The sequence below is a fragment of the Dromaius novaehollandiae genome, chromosome Z (assembly GCF_036370855.1).
Source record: "Dromaius novaehollandiae isolate bDroNov1 chromosome Z, bDroNov1.hap1, whole genome shotgun sequence".
Taxonomy (NCBI): domain Eukaryota; kingdom Metazoa; phylum Chordata; class Aves; order Casuariiformes; family Dromaiidae; genus Dromaius; species Dromaius novaehollandiae.
This window is the reverse complement of record NC_088132.1, coordinates 73,881,834-73,909,338: the sequence shown is the minus strand read 5'-3', so window position 1 is coordinate 73,909,338 and position 27,505 is coordinate 73,881,834. Positions and strand designations below refer to the sequence as shown.

General features: G+C 55.6%; 1 protein-coding gene across 5 annotated transcripts; it reads left to right on the top strand.

Moving 5' to 3' along the window:
• Positions 1–1,231: 1,231 nt before the first annotated feature.
• LOC135323495 (dnaJ homolog subfamily B member 5) lies at positions 1,232–23,041 on the top strand. Of its 5 annotated transcripts, none has more exons than XM_064501268.1 (4): positions 1,232–1,326; positions 8,991–9,235; positions 14,464–15,062; positions 20,888–23,041. In XM_064501268.1, the coding sequence occupies exons 2-4, from the start codon at positions 9,025–9,027 to the stop codon at positions 21,119–21,121; spliced, it is 1,044 nt and encodes a 347-aa protein (XP_064357338.1). In that variant the 5' UTR covers positions 1,232–1,326; positions 8,991–9,024; the 3' UTR covers positions 21,122–23,041. The 5 variants fall into 5 exon arrangements, with proteins under 5 accessions (XP_064357338.1, XP_025964017.1, XP_064357340.1 ...); XM_026108232.2 differs by lacking the exon at positions 1,232–1,326 and adding an exon at positions 2,741–2,916; XM_064501270.1 differs by lacking the exon at positions 1,232–1,326 and adding an exon at positions 3,036–3,128.
• The last annotated feature ends 4,464 nt before the right edge of the window (positions 23,042–27,505 follow it).

The following is a 27,505-nucleotide window of genomic DNA, read 5'->3' as shown; positions in this document are numbered from 1 at the left end:
GCCAGACCATGTCAGCAAGGCTCTGCAAAGGAGCCCACGTGTGTGGCTGCAGTGTTGGAACAGCAGTTCGTCTCCGCTCCAGGTCTAACCCCAGCCAGGGCTACAGAAAGATCAAGGGGATGACTCAGATTGCAAAAAAACCCTAACACACTCCTCTCTCAATAGGAAAGCATGATGCAGGTTTGCAGAGGGACAGCTCTGGGAGCTTATTTAGCTGAGCTACACAGCATCTCTGCTGGTTTTCCCACAGCTCCGGGCACTTTCATTGATGCAAAGAGATCAGGACCTGTAATTTAAATACAGCCTCTGAACTCACACAGGACCTGGACTTCAGAGGGGCTGATGGATCATTCCCATGCAAAAAATCCCTAAGAAACGCCCACATGCAGAACAGGGTCAGAGGGCTCTCAGCTCTGCCAGAAAGCATTTAGGGCTCCAAACCCCTAGGCAAACCTTTTCACCCTTTCTAGGCCAAGGTGTCTCTGCCGACACTCCAACAGAAAAGCCTCTACTGCGACGGGACCAGGAGCCTCACTACTCTTCAGTGAGTCAGTGTCTGATGCGGGTACAGCACAGTCCCCGGGGACCAGATGTTCACACGTTGTTCCTGTCAGACACCCTCTCAACCACAGCAGCTGAGCGGCTCCCAGAAGGGCCCCACATGGTGACTCCACAGGGCTCGCTCCCGCTCCCACTCCATCCCCGTACACGGGCAGCCAGGCACTGCCTTAAGGCAGCAACTCCCTCACAGGTCCAGGGCCCACAGGAGGCAAAAGAGAGGTGCCCCCCACATACCCTAAACCTGCGGGGGCCACCAGCCCCATCCCCACACAGGGACAACTACCCGCCCCGCCCCGCCCCGCCCCAACAGCGCACGCTGCGCCCCGGTGACGTCACAGGCTTCCAGAAGATTCCCGAGGGAATTCCGCCGCGACTGGCGCTATAAAAAGCCACCTAGGCGCGGCGAGGCGAGCGGTTGCAAAGCGCCGTCTGCCAATGAGAGCACGAGGAGGGGGCGGCACCGGCTTAAACTGCCCAATGAGCCGCCTGGGGAAGGAGGCGGGGCGAGCCCGGCGGGCGCGGACGATCGGCCCCGCCTCCCCCTCTCTGTTCGGCCAATGATCGCCGCGGAGCGGCGCGACGGGCACCCTCCGCGCCCAACGGGGTGCGGCGGGGCGGGGCGCGCGGCGGGCGGGGCGCGCGGGCGGGACTCCCCTGACGTCACGGCCGTGGGGCGGGGCCTGGCGGCGGGTGGCGGGGCGGGCGGGCCCGGGAGCGGGCGGGGGCGGCTCGGCGAGTGCGCGGCGCCCCGGGACAGCGCGAGCGGTGAGTGCCGGGGGCGGCGGGCGGCACCGGGACCCCGCGGCGGGGGAGCTGCGCCGCTGCCCCCGCCCCGCAGCCCGCCGGGGCCGCGCAGCCCGGCACCGGCACCGGCACCGGCCTTGGCCTTGGCCTGCCGGGCCTGCGTGAATGGCTTAGCCGCTCCGTCCCGTGGGGTGACAAGGTGTCCCTATGGGCCTGGAGGGGGGGGTTAGCCCCTCTGCCCCTATGGGGTGACAAGGTGTCCCTCTGCCCCTATGGGTGACAAGGTGTCCCTGTGGGCCTTGGGGGGGTGGGCTAGCCCCTCTGCCCCATGGGATGACAAGATGTCCCTACGGGGCTGGGGAGGTTAGCCCCTCTGCCCCTGTGGGGTGACAAGGTGTCCCTATGGGGCTGGTGGCAGGGAGGTTAGCCCCTCTGCCCCTGTGGGGTGACAAGGTGTCCCTGTGGGGCTGGGGGGGGTTAGCCCCTCTGCCCCTATGGGGTAACAGTGTATGCAAATGGGGCTGAGGGAGAGGAAGGGGTTAACACTACTACTCCTGGGGGCTGTGGTGTAACCCTGCAGCCTGGGGCAGGTGGGGATGAAAGCGTTAAGCCCTTCTTTTCCCCAGTAGTGGGGCAGTAATGTGTCCAGGTGGGGCTGGAGTGTGTGGCAAGGTGAGGGTTAGCCCTGCTTCTCTGTCCTCGCGCTTGGGAGGGCCAGGATGTGCCCTTTGGGGGCTGTACAGGGTGGTGAGGAAGGGGTTAACCCCCCACTTGGGGGGCAGCAGTGTGTCCCAATGGGGCTCTATGGCTGAGGAGGAAAGAGTTAACCCTTCTTCTACCCCCCCCCCACCAGGGGGGTAACAGTGTGTCCCAGTGGGGCTAGAGGGGGTGGCAAGGAAGGGGATAACCACTGTCCCCATTTGAGGGGACAGTGTCCCCCAGTGGGGCTGGTGGCAGGGAGAGCAGTAGGGAGGGATGCTGAACCCTCCTTCCCCATGGGACTAGCAGTGCACCCCAGTGTGGGGCTAACAGTGCATCCCAGTGGGGTTGGGGGGGGGGCAGGCTGTCACCTCATCCCCACACAGGAGCCAGCACCCCAGTGGGGCTGGCAGTGGGGCCTGTGCATGGGGGGACAGCAAGGGGAGGGTTAACCCTGTCCCCACACAGTGTGTGGGGAAGCAGTGGGGGGGGTAACCCCATCCCCACACAGGCTGACAGCACCAAGTGGGGCTGGAAATGGGGGGCTCGGTGCCTGGGGAAGCAGTGAGGGGGGGTTAACCCCGTCCCCGCAGGGACTTGCAGTGGGGGCCGCACAGGGAGAGGCAGCGAGGGGAGGGTTAACCCCGTCCCCACGCAGGTGCCGGCACCCCAGTGGGGCTGGCGGTGGGGAGGGGGAGGCGGCGCGTGTGGGGGCCCGGGGAAGGGATGATTCATTGCGTGTAGTCATGACATTGCTGGCTGGTTCCCTGCGGCTGGCAGCCAGCACGGGCACGGGTGGCTCTGCCTGCCCTGGCGCACGGAGCCTGCCTCGCCGTGCCTGACCAAACTTGGGCTTGCCTGCCCCAGTGCTGCTATGCCGGCCATCCTGCTCTTCTGGAGCCGCGCGGAAAGGTACGCGCCGAGCGCCCGCCGCTTCCCGGCACCGGTCCCCGGGCTTCCCTGGGCTGCTGCCACCCGACGGCACCGCTCGGCACCCCCTGCACTCAGGCAAGGTGCTTGGAGCGGGAGCGGAGCCACACCTCCGGGGACACGGTGGCTTTGGAGTGGGGACCGTCACCCCTCTGGGTGCTGGAGGTCCCCGAGGGTTATTTCTCCAACCTGAGGTGACGCCTGGGTTGGCGTCGGGGGTGCTCCCTGTTTCGGGGACGGGCGGCACGGGTTACGGGATGCCTGCGCGCGCGGCGAGGATGCTCTGAAGTTGCTGTGCGATGGGGGGACGCGGTGGCATTGAATTTCCTTGACGCGCTTCAGGTGCCCCGCTGCAAGAGGCTTAGACATGTGCGTGAAGGTGACTTCTCAGAAGTAGGTTTTGTGCCGTTCGGCGTGGAGGAGGCACCGTCCCGGTGCCCAGCTCCAACGAGGGAAGGATGAGGAGTGTGTAGGGGGGTAGTTAGAGTCACTCAGTGGGAACGTGGTTTTCAGACCCCCTTCTGCTCAGGTGCAGGGGATCAGTGCTGGCACCCGGGGGAAACGGAGGCTCCCGTGAGTCTGAAGGAGAAAGATGGGAAGGTGCAAAACGGTTAACGTTACTTTTTCCGACTCATGCATCATTGCCGTCCTACTTTTCTCCCTCTCTGATTCGCCTTGTGGGTGCAGCAACCCTGACACAGTTGAGGCAGGGAGCAATTAATTTCTGGTGAAACCCGGGGACCACTGGGGTCCTTGTTCTCATTGCTTTACCTGCTTTACTGCAGGAGGTGACCGCGTTGGGGACGTTAAGGTAGCGGGTTGCTGAGGGTCGGGTGTCTCGCGGCGGCTCCAGGTTGGGAAGCGGGAAGGATGCCTGAGCCGGCTGCAAAAATGTCTTAATCTGGGAGTCGTGAATGGCAGCTTGCACCTGAGTTATAGAGAGCCCGGTGCTGCTCTCCGTGTCTCAGTCCAAGAAAGCAACGAGAAACCAATTAGAGGAAAATTACTGCTTGTCAAGTGACTTCATTGAACAGGTTCTTCCCCGCTCGGTGGCAGGGAGGGGACGGCTGAGCGCTGCTAGGAAGCGCACAAAGGAAGGCTTGCTCGCCAGGCGCGGAGGCTGCTCCGTGAATCGCTTTGACGCCTGCTTCCCCGCAGCCGAACCCACCCGCCCCGGGCGTTTCGGAGCTGCTGTCCTCAGAGCGGAGTTCAGAGCCACCGCGGCCGCTCCGCTGGCGAGGACCTCCCTTTTCTGTGCTGAAGGAGCTGGGGAGAGGCTGCCACGATAGCAACTGCAGAGCATCACTTCGCCGCGGTCGCGTACGCTGTGTGCCCCGGTGGCTTCCTCCTCTCCGTGCCGTGCCACCCTCCGGCACCTGCCAGAAGGGCACGCGCTAGCCATCGGCGCTGTAGGGGTGAAGAGCCTGTGGCCAGGGTGATGTTTAAAATAAAATTAGAGCCTTTAAAAATGTCAGCTTGGACTCTGAATGTGTTTGTAAAGTTTCGGTAAGTGGGTTTCTGTGTCTTGTGCTCGTGTTCTCATTACTGAAGAATAATGTGTTATGACCCGAGGTGCCTGTCAGTGCCCGTCTTTGTCTGATGCGTGATCCTCTGGCATCGCTTATCATCCTGCAGTGACCTTACGGTCCGAGATGGAAAATCTTACTGAAGGCACTGTCTGTGTGGGTTTGTTCCCTTACATGACTATAACGTAGCGGGATTATGTCAAATGATTGCTATTCAGCTGGCTCGCTGATCCAGGGGTTGCATGGTCTGATGTCATGTGAAGGGCTGGAACAAAGAGGGGGTTTTTTTTGAAGAGGCGAATAGATGCTGGCTTATCTCAGCAGTGTGGTCACCAGCTGAGAGATGCCTGTGGCTTTCTCCACAGCTGGACATCTGGGGCTTTTCTGAACATGACACGATGTAAAGCGTAGCAGCTTGGAAGGTGAATGCAGGTGCTGAAATCACTTGCCTGTCTGAAACCCCTTGCTCTGCAGCATCTTTGCCCTGCTCCCTAGAGGGTTAAATGGGAAGGCAGAAAAGGATGACTGAGCAGAACGGGAGAGAGGAGTTGTGGAAAGGCACAGCTGATCCTGGGGAGGTGGGAGGAAAGCTCTGCAGGGACAGAGTCGTGTTTTACCACCTCACATGTGAGTGTCACCTCCAAAGCGTGGCTTAACCCACCAGGTCACCTGCAGGAGTCTAATTGTCTTCGGGACTCGTCATAGCAAATCACTGTGCGGGGCTGCTTCTCCGCTGCTTAATCGTAGCCAGCCGGCCTGAGAAAGCCTTCCCAAGCCCAGCTGGGAGCTGGACAAAAGACTTCACAGCTTCCAAAGCTCCTGCCTGCTCCCTCCTTCCTTTTTTGACCCTCTAGCTTGCCGCGGGCTGCTGGGGAAGACAGCACCAGGTGACTAGACTGGGAAATGAGGTACTGTGTGATTTAGGGTCCTAGCAGCGCTGGGGCATGGGACAGATACCAGCTTTGCATAGATGTGTCTGGTTCTACTTGCACCGTGGTACCAAGAGCATCCCCCAGCCGGCATCTCCCCATGCCAAGGACCTCTCGATGGTAAAGACCAGAGGTCTCAAGGGAGGAAATGCTGGTTTGTCTGGGCCGGGCCATCCTTTTGTAAGGGTTGCTGTGGGGCATTAGGCGGGTAGGAAGGACGGTAATGCTGTCAGATGCAGCTGCGTTGGGTCACAGCCAGGCACCGTGCCCCATGTGTTTCGCCAGCTCGCACGTGTAGGTCCTGCTAGCAGCAACAGGCTTCTGTTGTAACAGCAACCTGGATAAAATCTGATGTTTCTGATCTCCACGCCTCAGGCTGTGATCTGATCGGAGTGCAAAAGGAGGTTGTCTTCAGCGCTGCCTCATTTAACCTTGCTTGGGAGGGTTTTTTTCCCCTGGGTTATCCAGAAAGGGGCTGTTATCAGGACAGCGGCCAGCTCTGGGGCTGGTCTTCCTTGATTTGCCTGAATGCCGAGGAGCTCAGTCAAGGTCTGAGCCCTGCCTGGCGCGGTACAAGGATGGCATCCCAGGGAACAAGGCTGCTCTGGTCTGCGGGACAGGGATCAGATAGCTGTGTGCCAAGGCTAGGTGTCTCGTACATACCATGGCAATGAGAACACCACGGTGGCTTTCTAAGCATTTATGAGGAGCTTCTACAGACACGAGGCTGTTGTGGGAAAGGGAGGAGCCGGTAGGTGTTAGATTGAGGAATCTGGGGGGGATCAGCAGGTTACCGCATGTCAGCGGATAAGTAGTAGCTGACCTTGACTGCTCAGCCCAAAGTGTAGCTGGGTTTACTCACATCACCTTCTATAAAAGTTATGGTAATGACTTATTTTTACGATTTGGTGCAAAAATGGAGCTGGGCAGAAAGGTGGGCAGAGGCACGTGGCCGAAGTGAGAATGTGATCTGCACAGCAGCGCTCTGAGCACATGCAGCTGTGCCAGGGGCTGAGGGTATCTGTGGTCTTGCCCAGTCACCCAGCCGGGAGTTGAAGAAAATCTGTAACACCAAGTTGTCTGGGTAGTGTTGCTTGCTTGCCCTTAAGAAAATGACCTTTCACGCCGACATTCAGGGCTTCTTGCAGTCCTCCTGTCACGTGGAAAGGGCAGAATCCTCGGACTCATCAGAACAGATGCAGAGACGGTGGTGGGTACAGGGTATAGCATCTCGTAATGTCTGCGTGGGCTTGTTAAATACGGCTGCTCTTTGCACAGAAGCTGGAGGGCTCCTGCTGGAGGCTGTGTTGGTACAGAAACGTGCTGGCATTTAGAAGCTTGGATCTGGAGATGCTGTAGGATGCTCTTTACGCCCCCAGAGGCCTTCTTGTGTCTCTAACAATAGCACGGCACAGAGCTGGTGCTGGCGTGCTAGGCTGCAGTGTTGCTTCTGATTTTTGCAATTGCTCCCTCAGGCCAGTGGGGCTGCCAGTTCCAGCAAGTGCCTGACGTCCTGCTGGTATAAACCACCATCTGGCCCTCATCCATGTGAGCTTGCCTCTGTGAAGGTCCCAGTGGGCCTGAGCCTAGACTGAGCCCTTTATCCAGCTCCCATTGCTGTTTCCTCCAGAAGTTCACGCACTTGTGGGCCCTTTTGCGCTGGATGCCTAGTCTTCCTCCAGATCTAATGGAAAGTGACTACGCTATGGCTAGCACAGAGGGAGCACAAGTTGGTGATTCAGATCATGGGACCACTGAGATAGCTGGGTAAACAGCACATTTCCAAGCCCCCACAGTAGCTCCCCAGCTGTAGAGTGGTTATTGCCCAAAACAGGCTGGCTTGCCCATCCCTGGATGTCAGTGCAGCACTGCAGATGCGCACTTCCAAGGGGTGGGCAGGATGCCCAATGGTACTCATCAGAGCTGGTGGCCACCAGGATCATCTGCTTATGAACAGTCAGGACAGGAGGGAGCATTTGGTAACCTGCATGACCTCACTGAAAGGTGAAGGCTCAAACACGATGTAGAAATCAGTCTGCTGGAGGGGCTCAAAGGGCTGGAGCTGCTTAGCACAGCAGCTGGGGACAGGGTTGGTCTGTCCAGGGCATGACAGGGCAGTTTGGAGCGAGGGTGGGGTGGGAGCCCAGAGAGCACAAAACCTGCAATAGAGAAGGGAGCAGGGTGTGAGCATGACGGCTTAGCGGAAAGCTAAGAGGGCAAGCTGGGGACAGTATCTGGAGAACAGCGTGGTGTGGAGCAAGCATGAGGAGCTTGCAGAGGGCAAGCTGGGGGCAACATCTGGAGAACAGCATGGCATGGAGCCATGCAGCCAAGCAGAGAGCTATGTGTTGCGCGAGGCAGGGCAAAGCAGGTCATGTCCGGGAGGGACAGGAGTTCACAGGGCTAGAAAACTGAAGGGTAAGGAGCAAGTCGGGGTTGTTGGCAGAGTGTGGGTCTTGCTCACTTTTGCCGTTGTTTCTGCTTTGAGTAGCTGGTCTCATATCTCTCTAGGAGCTCTCCTGGTTTTCCATGACTCTGCTGGCTTTTGCTGCTCCAGCAGCATGCCTGTGGAGTGAATTAATTGCCCATCCGTTTCCTTCCTTGGGTTATGGCCATTGAGTTTCCAATGCCTTAGTATAGGCATGGCTCTGTCCTAAGCCACCCACATGATGGAGAAAGTGAATCCAGGACGCTGCTTCTCTATTCTGACCTCACTGCGTTGTGTCAGGCTATGACACTTAACCACCTCTTATGCCACTTAATATTTCTGGCTGATTGCAGCATTTAGCTGAAGACTCAAAGGGAGTGCAAGTCAGGCTATAGAAAGTGTTTTTTAAAAAAAAACTCCCACCATCACAAGATGTTTCTGTCTAACGGCTTCGTTCTCTCTCCGCTAAATACAAATTACAGCTCTGACATGCTGGAAGCACTTATCTCCAGCTGAATGCCAATTGCTTTGAGGAACAAAATGTTTGAAGTTCCTTTAAGGTGAATGCGGCAGCACAGCCTCTGTTGATTTCCAGTCTGTGCTGCCACCCCCCTCGACCACTTTAAAAGTTGCAGTCGATACTCTGCGTTGCGTTAGGTATGCACAGATCCCTCTCCTCGCTGAATCCCCGTGAGACGGCGAGCCAAGCTCTGCCCTTCGTCTGCTTGGCTGAGGAGGGAGACAGCTCCATTTAAACTCCGCACAGCCCTCCTTGCTCCATAGGGGGGAAATGGTCACACCTACGAGCAGCCTCACATGACATTAGCGTCGGCGTTGTCCATATAATAATTCTGTGGGCTGACTTAGTGCTTCCTGTCCGTAAGCCTGAAAGCTTTGCACAGAAGATGAGCGCCTCTGTCCCTGCTTCGCAGGTTGGGCAGGCAAACCCAGGGGTGCCTTAGCCCTACAGTGCTAACGTGTTACCTGCGGCTGCTCTGCACCGTTACGCTTAACTTCACCACTTGCAAGGAAAACGTGGACTTGAACTGGCTCTGGTGTTGTTGGCCGGTGCGATGGGGGGAGAGACAACTCCGCGATAAGTGTGTGCTAGTCCAATTTCTGGCTCCCGGAGTACCATACTTGCGTTACAGAGAGCTATCTTTCTGCTTTCAGGAATAAATACTCAGCTCCAGGCAGCGTCGCGGTCATGGGAAAGGACTATTACAAGATTTTGGGCATCCAGTCTGGAGCCAACGAGGATGAAATCAAGAAAGCATATCGGAAAATGGCCCTTAAGTATCACCCCGATAAGAATAAAGACCCCAACGCCGAGGAGAAATTCAAGGAGATTGCAGAGGCCTATGATGTCCTGAGTGACCCCAAGAAACGAGCCGTTTATGACCAATATGGGGAAGAAGGTAAGGTGACCAATGCTCCTGCTCGAAGGCAGGGGTGACCTGAGTGCAGAGGCATCCCAGATTGTTCTCTGCTTGGATCTAAGTAGGTTTTTATAGGCAAGGGAGCATTTTTATACCCTACCATGTAGCAGGCGTTCGGCGGCGTAGGCAGCGTGGCCGGAATTCTCCCCGTGATTCATTCCTGCCTCCAAAACAAGGTTACTAGTAGCAGAATTGGGGAGAACAAACGCTCCGCTGATGCCGCTTCGCCTCACTGCCAGAAATAATCCCTTGACCCAGTTCTCCACTGACTGCTCTGCAGCAGGTTGGAGCCTCTTCTGCAACGTGCGGCCCCGTGCCCTGGACCAGGCCAGGCTCTCCTTGCCCTCAGCCCACACGGCAGGCAAGGAATCGCCCTGCAGTGGCTAGTAGCCCCGGGTAGTTAGCTTAGACTGTCAGGAAGCCAGCTGGCACTTCTTAGCTCTTTAGTGCTGCCTCCAAAGGCTGAATCACTTACTGAGATAACAGAAGTGAAAGGAGTTTGACTCCTGGGTCACACACAACTCTTTAGTTCACCTAAATTTTCTAGCAGATAACCTTTCCTTTTGCCTTGATTTCCCCTCTGCAAGGTCCCTGTTAGCACACTCTGAGGTGCCATTTGTGAGCTATTCCCACTTTTCTCTCTGGTACAGTCTGACCTACATGATTCAAAGCCTTTCCCAATTTAAGTAATAGGTTCTTGTTTTGAAACTAAGTGGCTGCTGTTGTCTCCCGGTTGGCATGGAGGAGGAGAGCCGCTCCACCACACACAGCCTTATTAGTCGAATATGGAAGTCTGCAACCCCATTTGCTGAGGGTGAGGAGAGCAGTGAATAGCATCTGCATTAATCAGCCAAGGACTTGGGTGCTTAAAAGATCAGGAGGTCTAGTATAAACAGGCTGCTCAGTGGAAGATGCAGCCCCTCCTGCAGGCCCAGCAAGCAGGTACCTCCCCTTGTGAGACACCAGCAGAAATATGCTGTGGTCAGAGATACCTTTATCAGTCCAGTCCTTCTCCTGGCAGGTACGGAGAAGGCTCTCTCTGCCATTCGTAAGCAAACAAGTCTTAGGAGTCTTACAGACACTGTTGCCCCTGACTGATGTAATTATATCCACTGCCCGAAAGTTGCTGGGGAACTAAAAACATCAGAAACTTAAGGGAAAAACTGAGGAGCTCCATGGAGAAGTTGCCAGAGGCTCCTCGTGCTGTTAGAAAGTAGATTCCTGGGTGTGAAAGCACAGACAGACCTGGGGAAACTCCCTGCTGGTTTATCTAAACAAAAATGCAGAGCTGTGTAAAGCTTTAGAAAATCTTTACCTGGCAATCCACACTCTCACTGTTGCCTTATACCAGTTGCTTAACTAGTTAATTATATCACTGCTACAAAGGACTCACTGAACCACAGTGATTTGCTGCTGTCTAAAATTAGATGTGGCTATCTCAAGTGAGAAACTAGCTTTTTCTTGGAGGCGCCGTCGAAATTGGACCCTGCTTTCCTATTGGTCTGACTAGTGTCTTGGGATTAAAGTGAAAGGTAAACAGCAATTGCATGAAGGTGAAACCTCCTGGCTGTACAATCTGTTATGGACAGGAGCTCTTTGAGAACGGGCTGGAAACTCCATTGCCGAAGGCAGCTAAAATAAGTGAACTAAGCAGTGGGGAAAAAATACAGGAGAAAAGCACCCCCCCCTAGTGTCAGGAGGATGGGGTGGAAATTGGTCTTGCCTCTCTGTCACTGGCCCCAGTGTGTGAATGATTTTCTTTCCTTCCCCTAATAAAAGACTCCACAGTACCTACAGTGACCCCAGCTCCGACACCACGCAGCCTGGCCAAACCCACGAGTGTGATCACCCAAGCACATTTTCAGCACCCGCTGTGGTCATCTACCCTTCAGGGCTCCCCTGGATGACGAACAGCCCCATGCTGCCAGGTTTCTCTGGTGCTGGTGGACCCCAAAGCCACGGGGGCCTGTGCTGGCCTCGGTCTGAGCCTGCTCCACTCATGGCCTGGAGAAATGCCCTCACTACAGGAGCCAATCCCACCTGCTTTGGCCACCCTGGCAGAGAAACCACAGGTGCAGAGTTGGCGTTGAACTACCCAAAACAGGAATAGCTAGCAGCAGGTTCAGCCCATCTTCAGGGGCATGGATTTGCCTGAAAAGATCATAGCACCTGTCCCCCGTGGCTCAAGTACCAGCAAAACCAAACCCCTTGGGTGTTTTTGGTAACTGGTGATGGTTACCTCAGACTGTCTCTGCAGTGCCCTGGGCAGAATTCATGCTGTGTCCCTTTCTCGCTGCACATATGGTCAGGGTCACTGTTTTGTCCTCTTTTCTTCCGTTCACATGCTGTCAGGCACCTCTGGGCTTTTCATGTTAGCAAGCAAGAGCAAGGCACAGATTTCCTTGTGACTCGTAGCTGCTCTCTAGTTATTCCTGCAGCAAATGGTTATGCTGTTGGCATTGCCACTCTCTCCTTGCTCAGTGGCCTTTCCATGTTGGCCCATAATCAGCTGCCTTGCCTCTTCCTTTCATGACTCCTCTTCCAGTGTAAAATGTGCTCCATTCCCTGGGCTGGGAGAGGCCAGCTTCCCCTGCAAGGGCTTCTCTGTAATTACAGCTGCATGAGCAGGCAGACGTGGCGTCTGACCTGGCTATACCCAGAGAGCCCACGCAGAAGCTCAAAGCGTGGAGTCTGGGCAAAAAGGAGATGAAAGACCTGGAAGGCTTTGTGGCTGGAGGGAGGGCCCAGGAGATGCTTATGAGCTGGTCCCAGACCCGTCACAGGCAGGGCACAGACTGTCATCAGTCCTGGAGGTTTGGGTGCTGGGTGGTGACTTCTAGACCAGTCACTTGCACTTGCAACAGGCCCACACGTGCTTTTGTTTTCCAACCGACTCCTTTTTTGGACTGATGTGGCCTGGTGGTTAGCGTTTCAGGGGGTCTCTGGGCCCCACATACTGGCCCAAGTCTGCTGGGTCCCATGGACTTTGCTCCTCCTGCCTTGTGATCCCCCATTCCAACCAGGGAACCAGGCCGGGGAGGGTGAAGATCACAAATTCGGACATGAGCAGCGAGGGTGCTGAGCTGAGAGGCATGACGGAGGTGTTGTCACTCTCCATATCTCTCATGCCTTGGGCCACCAGCCAGCCTCCAACGTCAGCCCTTTGCTAAGGCCAAACTGCCTAGCCAAACTACCTCCTTGACAGGGCTGCTATGGAGTCTGAATGGCACAGCCCTTTTCCTGGCCATGAGAGGCCAGCGGTACCAGGAGCCCCGTGCAGCACACAACACGGGCTCTACAAGGGCACAGACATTTGCCTGGCAGGGCAGGGGCAGAAGGAAGGGATGCTGCAGATTGCCTGAGAGCTTGTCCAAGTGCTGCCGCCTTTCAAGGAGGCTGAGAGCCTGGCCGGGCGAGGAGGCTCCCTGCTCAAGTGCGTGCAAAGTGAAGCAGAAGCCCTCCACCTCACAAGATAAATTCATCAATCAAGGCAAGCAGAAAAGAGCAGCAAACTTATCCTCTCTGTTTTGTCCCCCTCATATCTCCTGCTGCTAGCTTGGAGTGTAGGGGGCTTGCACAAGGGACGGCCCTTCAGAAATAGCCCTTCACTGTCGCTGGCATGCCCCGAAAATAGTCCTTGAGTGAGGCTTGTTTTAACCCTTCCCTGACCCTCCTAGTGAAAAATAGTGTTGCAGAGTGTATGGCCATGAACCATCTGCCCACTGCTCCTTGTGTTCTGCTGGCCTCCTCTGTGGTCCCTCTTGAAGGGATTTTGCAGGTGTGACTTCTTTTGGGAGCTATTTGTCTTGTGCCACAGCTGCTTGGGACTTTATGGAGTTTGCAGTGATATAAGGCTCTGCTCAGGATATGTCAGGGGAGATTTCCATGGGAAAAGTTGCCATTTGGCATTTTATAAAGTCTGCCTTTTTGCTGGGAAAAATACCACTGTAGGATTTCCGCTCCAGTGGCAGCAGCTGACCCCTAAGACCTTGTCTTGCAGAGGGGAAGGTAGCACACGCATGTGTTGTTTAAAGTCTGCCCTCAAAGCTCCCCAGGCAAAATGGTTCTCCTATTAAGTAGATGTAACAGTGCTTTGACAGAGCTATCATGATGCCAAACCTTCACTCCATTTGCAAATCACTGCCCGGACCTCAGGTCAGACTCTTTGATCTAATGTGCAGAGAGCTGTTTCCCTCCTACGCACCTCGCTGTGCTGGGGGGGGATTAGCTAGGGCAGGTCTGCTGACCTCCATGTTCTTTGCCAACAAAAGTGGCTTACTGAGCTCAAAGCTTTTTCTAACATGCTAGATGTGCTGCTTTTAGCCCGTGACTGTCAGTGCAGCTCAGGCACCTTTGGTAACAGGCAAGAGCAGATAGCTTGCCCAAAGGTGGGTTTTGTGCAGCACTAACTGGATGTCAAAGGCCCAATACGTTGACTGCGGTGGATCAGCTCCAAATGCAGCTTGGAGTGGCTGATAAAAGTCTGATGGGATGCTTCATCCCCTTTAATGTGCAGGATTTCTTTGAACAGGCTTAAATCCTCATTACCAGGAAGCAAAAGCCTGCAAGCAGACCTGCTCCTGAACCAGCTAGTTCTTGTGCTCACCTTCCAGCCCAGGCCACTGACGGTTTTCTCTAGCCGTACCCAATCTCATCCAAGGGGAATATATTTGGCTAGAGTTGTTGCTAGTATGTTCAGAGGAAATGAGGCTGTGCTGTGAGACTGGAAGAGGTTGGCTTGCTTAGATTAGGAAGACACAGTTGAAGGGGTAGAGCTAGTTGGGCTATAAGGAAGCTTGCCCATGAGCAAAATGAAAATGGACTAGTCAGGAGACATTTTAAATGAAAAGGCTATAACTTAAGCAGAGAGAACCAAACGGGTCTTTCAGTAGGGATAGCACAACAAAACCTGGACAGCTTTTAAGATGGAGCTGGCTAGGTGTAGCAACAGGACTGTATGATGTGGGATGAAGTGGTCCCTCCCTGGTCTATGCTCTCCATGGGCAGCTGGGATGGAGGGGTCAACCAGCACCACCAGGAGCTGTGGGAAGGGCTGCCTGGAGCCAGTGGAGACCATACTCCCAACCTCACTCCTGCCTGAAAAGTACAGGTGCTGTGGGTCCCCAGCACAGTCTCGCATCTGCCATGCAGAGCCAGCAGCTTTCGTCAGGGAGTGTTAATGTCTTGTCTTCCCCATTCTCCTCTAGGTCTCAAAACAGGAGGTGGCTCTTCAGGTGGCTCAGGGAACACTTTCCACTACACCTTCCATGGAGACCCCCACGCCACCTTCGCATCCTTCTTTGGAGGCTCCAACCCTTTCGATATCTTCTTTGCTAGCAGCCGCTCCAGAGTGTTCAACGGCTTTGACCAGGAAGATATGGATATCGATGACGATGACGACCCTTTCGGTGCCTTCGGCCGGTTTGGTTTCAATGGCATTAACGGGGTTCACCGGCGGCACCAGGAGTCCCTGCACACACGGAGGAAGGTCCAAGACCCACCCGTCATCCATGAGCTCAAGGTGTCTTTGGAAGAGATCTACCACGGCTCCACCAAGAGGATGAAGATCACCCGCAGGAGGCTCAATGCTGATGGCCGGACCATGCGGACAGAGGATAAGATCCTAAACATTGTCATCAAACGGGGGTGGAAGGAAGGAACCAAAATCACATTCCCCAAAGAGGGGGACGCCACCCCGGACAACATCCCTGCTGACATCGTCTTCATTCTCAAAGACAAGCCTCACTCACACTTCAAGAGAGATGGGACGAACGTGGTCTACACTGCAAACATCAGTCTTAAAGAGGTGGGTGTCAGTGGGAAATCCCGTGGAGTGGGAGGTGGCACTGGATCATTGCACATGGGGCCAAGACGGGAGTCAGTCCTTGTACCGTACCTTAAAGAAAGGCATGAGAGACACAAGCAAAGAGCTCTGCAGAGAGGAGCTTTAGAGACCAGCTTGTGCTCTATTTTGGAGAGCTGCTCAGCCTTCCTGCTGGGTGTAGGACATGGGATACTGCAGTCCCCACTGAATGTGCCTTGCTTCTTGAGCAAATAAATGTGTTATTTATCCATTCCCCCTTCCCCATATGTTCCATCCTTCTATTTCAACATTGGGTATTCACATATGGAAGACAGCCCAGATCCTCTGTAGAAACAAGAAAAAAACAAGTTTGCTGACTTGTGTCTGGTCCCTAGTTGTTCACGTAGCCGAGTCTGCTGTAATTATTGCCCTGAATAGTGCCTGGTACCTCCCCACACAGATAGAAAGCAGGGCTGCACAGAGCAAGGTTGTACCAACTGTTTGCCAGACACCACTTTAGCCAAAACCAGCTGTTTTCTTTGGTTCTGGCTTCTCTTGATAAAGGGCAATAAATAAAATATTCAGGAAAGCCTGACTGTGAGCAAAATCCAAAAGACTCAGGCTGTCAGTCCTGGAGGTCACAGTGGGACTTGATGCATCAGAGCCGCAAACTGTGCAAAGGTGGGAGAGGAAGGGGAGATTACCCAAGTACAAGATGTGCCATTCACTGCTGCTGTCTAACTACCTTTTAATAAATGCCAGCTGGCAGCTGCATTTAACATTGACGTTTTTGGCAGCTGCCATTTGCTGTTCCTTTCAGACTGTAGACGCTGTCTGTCTTCTTAATGAGTTGATTTTTTTTCAAAGACAGATTTATGCTTTCAGATGCATTTAATAGAAATCAGCTCAATGGGCCAGACCTGGGGTAGGGAAACGTGAGCTCTTTAGTGTGGCAGCAAGTCAGAAGAGCTTTGCGATGGCTCTACGTCTTTGCTGGGGCTATGGCCAGGTGTCCTGGGGGCCAGGGGGAACCATGCAGGTCAGGAAGAGCTGGATGCAAAACCTAAATTAAAGCAAACTCATCTCAATTAACCTGTAGACTTGGGAGTTGAATTTCCTTCACCGTGCAAAGGGATTCAAGTAAAGACGTTTATTCCTGTGGTGGCTGGCTCTGCTGGCCGCTCCAGAAATACTTGGGAGAGGCTGCATTATTTATGGAGTCATGCATGCCATATCTCAGATGTTTCTTTCTGTGCATTCCTTTATCTGTAAAATTAACCCCAAGCTGGCTGTCCTGATGTCCAGTCCATGTCAGTCCAGGTTCATTTGCTGCTTGGGTAGTGACCTGGACTAGGAAGACTCTAGGAGTTGCCCTTTGAGCATGCAGTCCTGAGAAAACTATTCCTGCCCCATGTGCTATTATAGAGACCTGCCAAAAACTGCTGGTGCTGGGGCCAGGGGAAGTACCTCCTCTGCCATACCAAGTAGTTCCCCAGCTGTGTCTTACCCACAGCACACTTGTGATCTCTGTCCAGCTGCCCATAAACAAGGCATGTGTTGGCATTTGGTTTGCATGATGCAGTCACAAAGAGAGACTAGTGGAAATTGCTGGTCCAGGCAAATTCCCGATCTCTTTGAGGTGGAGTTTCTGTTCTCTGCACGTCCTCACCGCAAACTGAACTCACTGGTGATCCTCAGAAAGCTGCTGGCCTGGCTGCCATCCCCATTCTTCTGCTTACCGAGGCAGGATAATGCTTTACTGCTTTTCTCTTCCTTGAGAAGAAGTAGCTTAAGTGCTCTGAAGCATGAGCAGATGCCAGGATCTCCCCGACTCCATATGCCACAATCTCGGTATGTGACGGAATAAATCACAGACCTCTTCATCACCTAGCCTACAACTGTAGCCTTGAGTGCTCTCCTTGCACTGTTCTTCCTTGCAAGTCTGTCTTTTTTAGCTTTAGCTCTCATCTTTTCAGCTGCCACGAGAGAGCAGCACAGTGTGGTGCGAACAGGCAGATCTGGGAGGCGTTTGGTGCTGTGATCTGACTCACGGTTCTGCTGGAGACCCCTTGCCAGCATCCTGCTGCCCAGGGTAGCAACGCTCCCTGCCATGGCCCTGCTCAGGCAGGGAGCAGTCAGTGCCCAGGAGCAGGACAGGGAAAACTGGAGCACTCGGCAGTGCAGCGTCCATTTGGCAATGCTTCCCTATGGGTGCCTTCTTGAACCTGGAGCAGGAGCAGGCAATGCTGAAGCTGGACTTCTGTCCACTCCCTAGTAGGAACCTGCCCAGCTCCAGTGCTCCCCCAGTGAACCAGGAGACCATCCTCCTCCTCTTTGATCCCATAGACCCCTCGAGACCATGGCCCAGGGAGGCAATGGCCTTCCAGCAGTCACTTGACCTATAAAACCCAGCAGCTATAAACTTCTAACCCTAGACTGCCTCAAGCAATGCTTTGGTCAAGCTGGAGGTGAAGGCAAAGAGATAGATCCCAAAGGACAAGCTGGGCCAAGGTACGACTCTTCCAGTCTGTGAGCACAGGCACTTCCAGAGCTCGCATCCTTGTCCCATTCGGCACCGCATCCCTCTGGCCAGGGCGCCGTGGGGTGGTTGCTGCCTGATGGGAGCTGCCGACTCACCACTGCAAGCGCACGAAGTGGAAGAGGGCTTCCCCAGAGGCTCGTGGGCTGCAGGGAAGTGTCCATTCTTAAAATTACAGGCACGCGTCGTAGTGGGAGCCGAGGGAAGGAGGCGTGACACTGCTATGCCAACAGCTGCAAAAGCCTGTGTCTCCTGGGAGGGAGCTCTTCAGGCAGCGCTGCCGGAAGGGACCTTTATGGAGATGTTATACCCGCTCGGCTGCACACATAACACCTGCCCTTGGGAGCTGCCTGTTTTGCATCCTTTACCTGGTGTCACCTTCCTTGAAGCATCAGCGCTCCAGCCTTGCTGAGACGCTCTTGGGTTGCCCTGCTGCCAGTGGCAAAATCCTCCCATGGCTTCGTTGCAAGCAGAGGAGGGCCTGCTGCTGACCTAGATAAATTTCTGCACTCATAGCTCAGCGCAGGGTTTAGCTATCGAGCCCACTTTGATTTAATACCTAGGGATAAACGGAGCGTCTTTCTAGGATGCAGAGCAGCTCCCTGCGTTACGGCGGAGCGCTGTGCGCTGGCGTATCGCAGCGGTCCACGCTCTTGCTTGTGGTCACTGGTATTAATTTAACAAACAGTTTCTTAAATGCCAGTGAAGTTGGGCAAGAAAAATTAAAAACAAGAACATACGGTGAAGGAGAAATCGCCTCTACTTGGTGCATCTTGGCTCTAGGAAGGAAACATTAAGATCTGTCTGTCTTCGCTATTGCTGCCTGTTTCTGCTCATATTCCTGAGCTTTTCAGAGCGAACACGGTGCTGACACGCAACGCCCGCACCGTGAGCGTGGCAAAGGGCTCTGTGCTTTGCCGTTTCCAGCCCTGTCCCTTGGGACTGGGTGCAAACATCCCAGTAACACTTCTGCTGGCCTATTTTGCTCTCAAAAGCTCATTCTGGAAGCTGAACTACATGCCCAGCTCCCCATTGTGAGGGCTGAGCAGAGGAGAGCGTGCAGGCAGCTGCCCACTGCACTCCCCGAGTCCGATGCGCCACGGCATTGCAGAAGCGTGCTGGGTTGCAGAGAAGGGCAGCTGCCCTGAGAATGACCTGTAGCAAAAGCAGCACCTCAGTTTGCCTTTGGCTTTTCTGCTACAAATAAAAGGACACTGTTACCTTGACCCCTGTGGCTGGAAACCTGAGGTCTAACTGCTACACCTGCCCCCTGCCTTGCTTTCCCTTTCTGCTTCCCGTTTTGTAGCCAGAGATGTCTTCTGTCTGGCACACCTGGACTCGTGCAGCCCTCCACCGTACATGCTGGTGGGCACCCCCAAAACAGCAAATCGCATCCTGCTCCCTTTCCTTTGCAGGATGTCTCTTGGGGACCCGAGGGGCTGGGACCCTGGGACCCAGCTCAGAGGGGGCAAGCGCCTTGTGTGCAGCGTGCAGGACAAGCCCGCACCAGCCCCTCTCCCGGGAAGCTCAACCGCGAGCGCCCAGTGGCTTTATCCCCAGCAAATCCACCCCTTCCAGAAGTATCGCTCTGCAGTCCTCTTGTTAGCGGCAGCCTTTCTCCCTTGCTGAAAGCCTGGAGACGGTCCTGCCCACGTGTATGGCAGAGCTGTCTGAGTTATTTAAGGACACAAGGATTTTCTTGCTGCATTCCCAGGTCACGTGGCTCACTAATGCAGGCTGGCTTGCGGCTGCCGGGCAGCACCCGCTTCCCCGGCTGCTGCCGGCTTCTGCAGGAGGCAGCCCCTGCCCGCGAGGATGGGGTGTAGGGCTGGCAGCCCAGGACATCAGCTCTGGGGTCCATCCCCCATCTCCGGGGGGTTGCGCTCAGCAGCCCACCACCACGGGGGAGCGTGGCAAGGCAGGGCAGGCGCCTGGGAGCAGGCACGCCGTGGTTCGGGATTGGGGGGGGGGGGGGGGGGGGGTTGTCTTGCTGCAGCTTCCTTCTTGGGCTGCCGGCAGGTAAAAATAGCCAGCGGGCAGCGGTATGTTGCTGCAACTCGAGCCTTCGCCTGCACAGGGACCTGCGGCAGGGAACAGGCCCTCCAGAGCCCTGACTTCCAGGAAACCTCGGTGCTGCGCCACGGCCGCACCGCAGTCCCGCGCCAGCATAACCTTTTGGAGGCTGTTGGCAGGAGAGCCGCGGCCTGTGCTATAGATAACCCCCCAGCGCCAGGCAGAGTTGCTGGGCTGCGAAGGGCGACAGCTGATGAACTGCAGAGGCATCCGATGATCTCAGCTGGATTTTCAGTCATGTCCCCCCCCCCCCCCCGCAAGATTGGGTGGTGAGGCTGTGGGGGCTAAATTTAACCTGCCCTATTGCTGCAGGTCCCAGGTTGCTCGCTGGCAGTGTCTCCTGGGAAGTGCAGTAGATGGGGAGCGGGGATCCTTCCCCCCCCCCCCCCCCGGCAAGGCCAGGGTTCCCCTCTCCTGCACAGCTCCTGGCACCTCGCAGCACCCAGCACAAGGAGGTTAGGACCAATGGAGACCCAGGCTCGCATCGGTGAGCATGAGCAGTGCTGCTGACCTTGGGCACAGCTCAGGGCTGTGTCTGTCAAGCTGGGAGTGAGATCAGAGCCAGGCGGTATAATCCAGGGAGTGCCTGACGCAGGGATGCAACAGGTTTCCCACTGCTCAGCGGCGTGGGCTCCAGGACATCCCCATCCTGGAGCTCTGCTCCAGCCCCAAGGGAGCCAGAGGCTCTTCCCGGGCTGTCCCGCTCTGGCAGCACTGTGCCCAGCTGGGTGACCACTGCCACAATGTGCCACAGCGTCTGCCAGGTTCAGGGTGGTGGCTCTGAGCATCCCAGTTCCTTCCATGGTTGCGGTCGCTCCTGGGGTGGCTCTGCGCTGCCGTGTCTGTGGGTAGACAAGATGCTTTTGGAGGTCACGCCAGACCAGGCTGCTCTGGTTTGGGCGTGATTTCTGAGAGGTAAATATGGCTTGTCCCTCATCTTTAGCCTGCTCGGAGAACTCTCCCCCCCCCCGCCCCGGCTGTTTGGGGGTGTTGAGAAGGGCAAACCCCATGGGACTGAGCCGGTTGCACCTCCTAGGGCTCCCCCTGTGCTGAGGAGCTTAGGACTCTTGATAAATCCTTGGGAGCCGTAACTGGCGATTCCCCATGCTGACAAGGCCAGCATCACTCCTGCAGGGTTTCTGTGGGGCGTGGAGGGGCTGAGGGTCTGGGAGGGCAGGCAGCCCGGCTCACGGCGTGTCTCTTTCCCCTCTCGCAGGCCTTGTGTGGCTGCACCGTGAACATTCCCACCATCGACGGGAGGGTGATCCCGCTGCCCTGCAACGACATCATCAAGCCGGGCACAGTGAAGAGACTGCGCGGGGAAGGGCTGCCCTTCCCCAAGGCCCCCACCCAGCGAGGAGACTTGATCGTGGAGTTCAAAATCCGCTTCCCAGACAGAATAGCCCCCCAGACGAGACAGATCCTCAAGCAGCACCTCCCGTGCTCCTAGAGCCCAGGGACTCTTCTCCAAGCAGCAATACTCCAAACGCACGTGCCACAGCGTCCGACCTGCGCGGAGCAGAGGTGCCAGAGCACTTTCAAATGCAAAAAAACCCACCTTCCTTCCCCCAAGGTCCTGTCCAACCCACCTCCCGCCTGCCCCTCTTGGCCCGTTTTCTACTCCAGCAGTGGAGGGGTCGCAAGCACGGGCTCCTGCCCAGCCCTTCGTGGCTCTCTTGGCTGCCAGCCTTTTTTTTTGTTTTCTAGAGGTCCAGCTTTTCTGCCTTGCACAAGCGAGTGGCATGGGCTGTTTGCCCAGGGAGGTACATCACTTTGTGGTTTTTATGTCACCTGCTTTTGAAGCCAACTTTCTGACTAGAGGATGAACTTGTAGGGATTTAAACGCGGTGTAAATAGGACTTTACGCGACCTCACACCCCACCTCCGATATTAGTTTCCTCTCCCCCTCTTTGATACTTGCTGCTGTTCGGGGTCCCGGCTGTACCGAGGTGCCAAGGAAACAGTGTGTATGGCAAAGGGATCGCTTCTGCACACGGTGGCCACTGTAGCTGGACTGTTTCTAACCTGGGACCACGGTACCTAGTCCTACTGCGGTCCACTCTTCTGTGCCAAGACTACAACTGAGCATCATCTGTGCCAAATGAAATGCTGAGCTCCAAGCACTTGGTGATGGTCCCTCCCATCCCCCTGCACCCTGCTCGGGCCATAGGTCTTGGCTGGGTCTGTCCCACGTCCCCGTGTGGAGCTGGGCCAGCATCTCCCTGCGCCTGCTGCCAGGCCAAAACCCAAGCAAGCAGGAGGGAAGGGGGAGCCCAGGGTGGGAGCTTTCTTGTTCAGATGTGTTGAGTTTGCATTGCTGCTTTTTTTTTAACGTATATATAGATAGCTAGATCAACTCCATGAGGGTTTTCTCTGCCCGTTTTGGGTTTCCTGGAGTGGTTCATCCTGCCTTTCAGGGGATCAGTTCAGCCATATGAACATCATGCCTGTGAGAACATAGTATGTGTGTAGCACAAGTTCAGGTGCAAAAGCAGAGCCAAGTGTGAGCAGAGCTGTGTTTTTTCACTAGCGTTTGAGTTCAACCTTAGGGATTTTCATAGAAAGAGAAATGCACGTGTATATATTTTTCTACAGGGAAGGTGATTAATTCAGGAAGTGTTTCTGGGTGTTGTGGTGAAGCTGGGAGGAGCATGAGGCAATCTGCTTGGTGGTTTTGTTTTTAAATGCTGTATTTTTTTAAAACTTTGGATTTCCATCAGGAGAATTTTTATATTTCTTACCTTGTCGGCCTATTCTGCCTCTTGTCAGTTTTTCGCGGGAGGGGTCCTACGGAGTGGGAGGCATCTTTGACCTGGCTTTGTATGGCTCAAAAGCTCATCTTCCACCGCGGCATCGCCGTCCCGGTCCAACCGACGCCAGGAAAACCCATGCCAAAATAATCCCCCCCAACAATCCTTTTGGTAAAGAGAAATCACTGACGTGAAGCAGGGGTCCCTTGGGGCGGTCAGTGCGATGCGGAGCCAGGCCGCTTCCCAGCATAGGTCACAGCTCGCTGCAGGGCAGCGCGAAGGGTGTACAGCTGTACAGTGTATGATGCGCGGCGGGGAGGCAGGCCTGAGCAGCGGCTTTGTCGCGAGGCGGTGGAAAGTGTAACGCGCTGCTTTTAATTTATCGACCAGTTTGAATGGTTAGGATACGACGCCTTTTCCCTCCGCTGTTCCCTGTTGAGTTCGGCACACAAACCCTGGTGGACACTGATGGAGCGAGAAGACAGGTCAGCACGCAGATGCAAGCTGCTTGGTTTTTCTCAGTTTCAATGAGACCTGAATGTTTTCTAGTGGTTTTTTTTTTTTTTTATTTTTTTTTGTAATGTCAGTATTGAGAGAAAAATAAAGTATTTTAAAAAATACACCCCGCTGGCGTGTGTTGCGGGGAGGGACGCTGGGGCAGCTGCAGCCCTGCGCTGCTGGCTCATCCCAGCCGGATCGCCTGTCTGCACGCAGCGCTGGTGCCATAGCTCCAGGACCAGCCCGTGGGGAGGAGGACGAAACACCCTTCACAGCACGAGACGGGGCCCAAGGAGAGGGAGTGCTGCAGAAAACCCCCTGGGGGACAAGTGGGGAGGCAGGAGCCAGCAGCAAGGGTGCCCGTGGGCTGAGTGCTGGCAGCGGGGCCGGCGAAGGGCTCTGCCCCTTTGCAGGCACTGGGGACACCACATTAGGGCACCTCGTCCCATCAAGGTGCCCCAGGGTGCAGGCAATATGGGTGGGGGGAGCAAGGCCAGCTGAGATGCTGAGGGGTTGGGGGGTCACGGCAGCTGGGAGCAGTGGGGCTGAGCCTGGGGAAGGGGTGGCAAAGGGGGCTCCTTGCTGTTGGCAGTGGCCTGATGGGGTGGGCGAGGCATTGGGGACAGGCTCTTCTTGGCTGTGCCAAGTTTCTTGCCTCCATCCTAGGCAAGAGCTCAGCACTGGGAAATTGCCCCCAAACTAAACCTAAAACCCTTACAGATTTCATGGCCAGGAGCAGCTGGGCAGGATGTGATTAGAGCCAGCACAGTCAGAAGGTGCAGCCCCACGGGGCCGGCAGTGCTGGTGGGGATGCCCGTGGGGCAGGAATGCCCATGGAGGAAGGATGCCCACCTTGTGGGAAAGCCCCTGCTGCAAGGCATGTTCATGGGGTGGGGACGTCCATGGGGGGGGGGGTGCCCATGGGGCAGGGAGAGCCACGGGGCAGGGATGTCCACGGGGCGGCTGTGCAAGGCCCAGGCTGGGATTTGGGGACTCGGGCTGTGCCAAGTGTGGCCATCGTCTGCCCTCTGCTGGCAGGTGAGCCTGCTTAGCCCGGAGATTTTTGGGGTGCTGCAGGAGGGCCCCAAGCCCTTGAGTCATGAACCAGCCTCTAATCCCCAACCCTGGGTCCTGGGGCCCCCATCCTGCACCCACAGGGGCTGGGCTGTGGCCCCCGGGGGGCTTGTATGGCCTGTGCTACCCCATTTATACTGTAGCTGACTATGGCATTTAAAATAAGCAAGTCAATGGGAGCTGCATAGGTAGAAGTATCAATTTATTTCCTGGCTTGGTCAGCTTGAATCAAACAGATTAAACATAAGACAACTGACAGCCTCTCCTGGAGCTGTGCACCAAATGAAATTATTAATAAAACTAACAATAAAAATCATAAAGTATAAAGAGAGCAGCCAGTGCGGTCTGGCAGTGGGGCTGGGGCACGGGGACCATGTCTCTGGGGCTGCACGGTGCATCGCAGCGGGGTGCAAGGAGGTGCCAAATGCAGCAGCAAGGCCAGGGCTGGCCTCAGCTACCCCCGCAGCTAAACTAGCCCCATCCAGGGCGACAGCCTGTCCTGGCCATCCCTGCCACTCGCCCCTTTGTCTCCCCAGCTCCCTTTGGGGCTGCCCAGTCCTCCCAGCAAGGTGCCAGGCTTGGGCCAAGGGTGCAGCAGGTGCTCCCTGCCCCAGGTTTGCAGTGAGAAGGCTCTCGCACCTTGGGAAAGGGCACGGGCTGGGGCAAACCCACTGCAGCTCCCGTGGGTGCTGGCCCCATCCAGAAGCCATATCCCACATGGGGCAGGCTGGGGAGGGGGAAAGAAAGATGAGGGTTTCACCCCTCAGTGCTCCTGCACCCTGCTCACCCCTCTGCCTCTTTCTCTGGCCCCTGCTTTCGCCTGGCACTGGCCAGGGTGACCTGGGACACTCACAGCAGGCTCCCCGCAGAGCTGCCAGGGCCGACGTGGGGGCAGCGCTCACAGAGCACAGAGGGTTGGTTGAGCTCCCAAATAGGCAGGGAGGAAGAAACTCAGCAGCTGCCAGAGCTTGGGGAGGCTTTTAGAGGTGTGCAAGAGAGGCCCTGGTGCTGGTGCAGGACACGCATCCCAGCTGGGGAAGGGTGGCCAACCCCATCATCTGAAAGCAGCCGAGGCTGCGGGTTTCACTGTAGCCAGACGGATGCTGGCTGCACGGAGGAGGCAGAGCTGGTTCGGGCACCCCCAACTGCATCCCTGCAGGAGGAGACAACCGGCGCTTTCCAAACAGTTTGGGAGACCTTTGAACCCACTGGCAGGTGCAAACTGCAGAGCAGCAGCACTAACCACATCCACATAAACTGGCGGCTTTTGCTTTGCTGGCGGGCAGCTCCATGGCACTGAACTGAGCTGGCGTGAGGACAAGGCAAGACTGCTCCTGGCCGGCAGCTCTGCCAGCTTTAAAACTAGGCCAACCCACCTGAGCAGGGGCTGCCCAGCCTCCTCAGGGTCTGCTCCCCGCATCCCGCTACGGTCTCGGCCAGGAGCTCATGCTATTTAAGCAAAGTTCGCTCGCACTTTTGGTGTGTTTCTCCCGCTTGCTACCCACACAATGTCACAAGGAACGAGCCCTCTCTCTGTGATGATCCCATCCTTTTGCTATTTTGAGACTCCCCTCATCTCTCTTCCCCCCACTCCGCCCCTTAAATCTAGCTGGCTTGATGGAGCCCGTCTAGATCTGCTTGTCTTTACAGCCTGGGCCCTGCACAACTCATGCAGAGATTACCACACACTATCCCCAGCAAGGTTCAGCCTCCAAAGGCCTGCAGGCACCCTACTGCAATCGTTGGCACCACAACCTAACATTTAAGCCTCTTGCTTTTTGCAAAAATCCTTGCATAGGCCTCAGTTCACGCAACCCTCCCCAAAAGCTAACAATGCATCTTACAGCCAAGGTCTGTTGGCTTAGACAGGATCTCCCCCTTGCTCTCAGGAGCTGGGCCATATCCAGACAGCTCCACCACTTCTGTGTTCACAAAACAGGCTCCCTTTTGCTCACCAGCCCATCTGTCACAGCAGGTCTTCCCTTGTCCACTTACACATCCCAAATACCACTAATCCAGTCCAAACCTGGGTGATCTAGAGACAGACAGTGAGGGACACCTCACCAACCACAGGACTTCGCATACAAGCCTGGAAAGGAAGAGGCTCACAGCCCATGCTGCAAACACCCCTTCACACAGCTCAGAAATGAGAGAAACCTCCCTGTGCAGGCCAGCTAACTGTCTCCTGCCATCAGCCAACGTACTTTCCCCCCTCACTGGGCTGCTCCCCACACACACCTCCCTTGCTCTTACAGGCTGGTGGCCAAAGCTGCAGGTTCAGCTCACTGAAAGAAGCAAATACAGCCACGGACAAGCATCCCCAGCTCTCCAGGGTCAAAGGAGCCCCCAGCCTCTGGACCACTCTTGGAGGATGAGCACAGGTGCTAGTTTCATAAGATGTGCAAAGACCAGCAACAAGGGGCTGACTTGAAGCTACAGTCTCTGCAGCAGTGCTGTTCATGACAGCAACACATCAGTCAGCACACCAGCCCCTGCCGGCCCTGAACCCTCCCTGCATGCTACCCCTCCAGTCAGGAGCATGGACAATAGGCACCTAGAGCCACCACTCTTCCCTCTGTTTTAAAGCCAGCCCCACTACCAAGCAGAGTGGAAGTGAAAAAACAACTGTACAAAGCAGGAGGCTTTTTACAAGTTGTCTGGCTTATCAGGAACTTCAGGGAGGAGTCCAAACTACAAGCAACATAGGATCAAGCTTGCAGCTGCTCTTCCTGTGACAGCTCCACTCCGAGAGCTCCTCTGCTGTCTGAGCCATTCACCTGCTTTAGCAGGTACTCCCAAGGGCTTCAGGGCAGCACGACCACAGCCATAAGTGAAGGGAACAGTGCAACCACAAGCTGTCAGACCTGGGCTTCTCTCACATACAACACTGCAAAGCACAGCAGTGGCACATTTCACAGTTCAGAGAAGGGTGAATAAATTGCAGAAGGAAAGGAAGGACAAGTACAAGAACCATGATCAAAACCTGGCTGCTGCATATGGGGAGCAACAAAGGGAAGGTAAGGAGGTTGACAGAAAATAGCCAAGCCCTTCATCAGAAACCCAAGGGCAGACGTGAATTGTTTCAGCTGAATGGGAAGGAAATCTTTCAGCAGAGGCAGAGGAAGATGAAACTGCTGTCTATAGCATTGGACCACGAGGCTCCTCTTTTCCCTAACCACGCTCAGGTCATGCTGCACTGCAGCCTCCAGCCACAGGTCAAAAACCCTCTCGCACTTGCCTTTGGGCAGGATGGATGAAAAGGCAATTGCTGGAGTAGGATTCCTGCCTGCAAGAGTCCAACAGCCCGGCAGGGAGAGCACCAGAGCTGAAAGCACACACAGGGATTTGGGCTAGGCTGCTGCGCAGGAGCCAAAGCAGCAGGAGATGCGACAGCTCACAGCTAGCGTTCGGGAAGGAACGCCACATACCTGCCACAAGCAATGGTGCTCTCTTATTTGGTGCTTGCGGCCAAGTACTAGCAGAGGAAAGAGGCTGCCAAGCCAGTGCCTTTC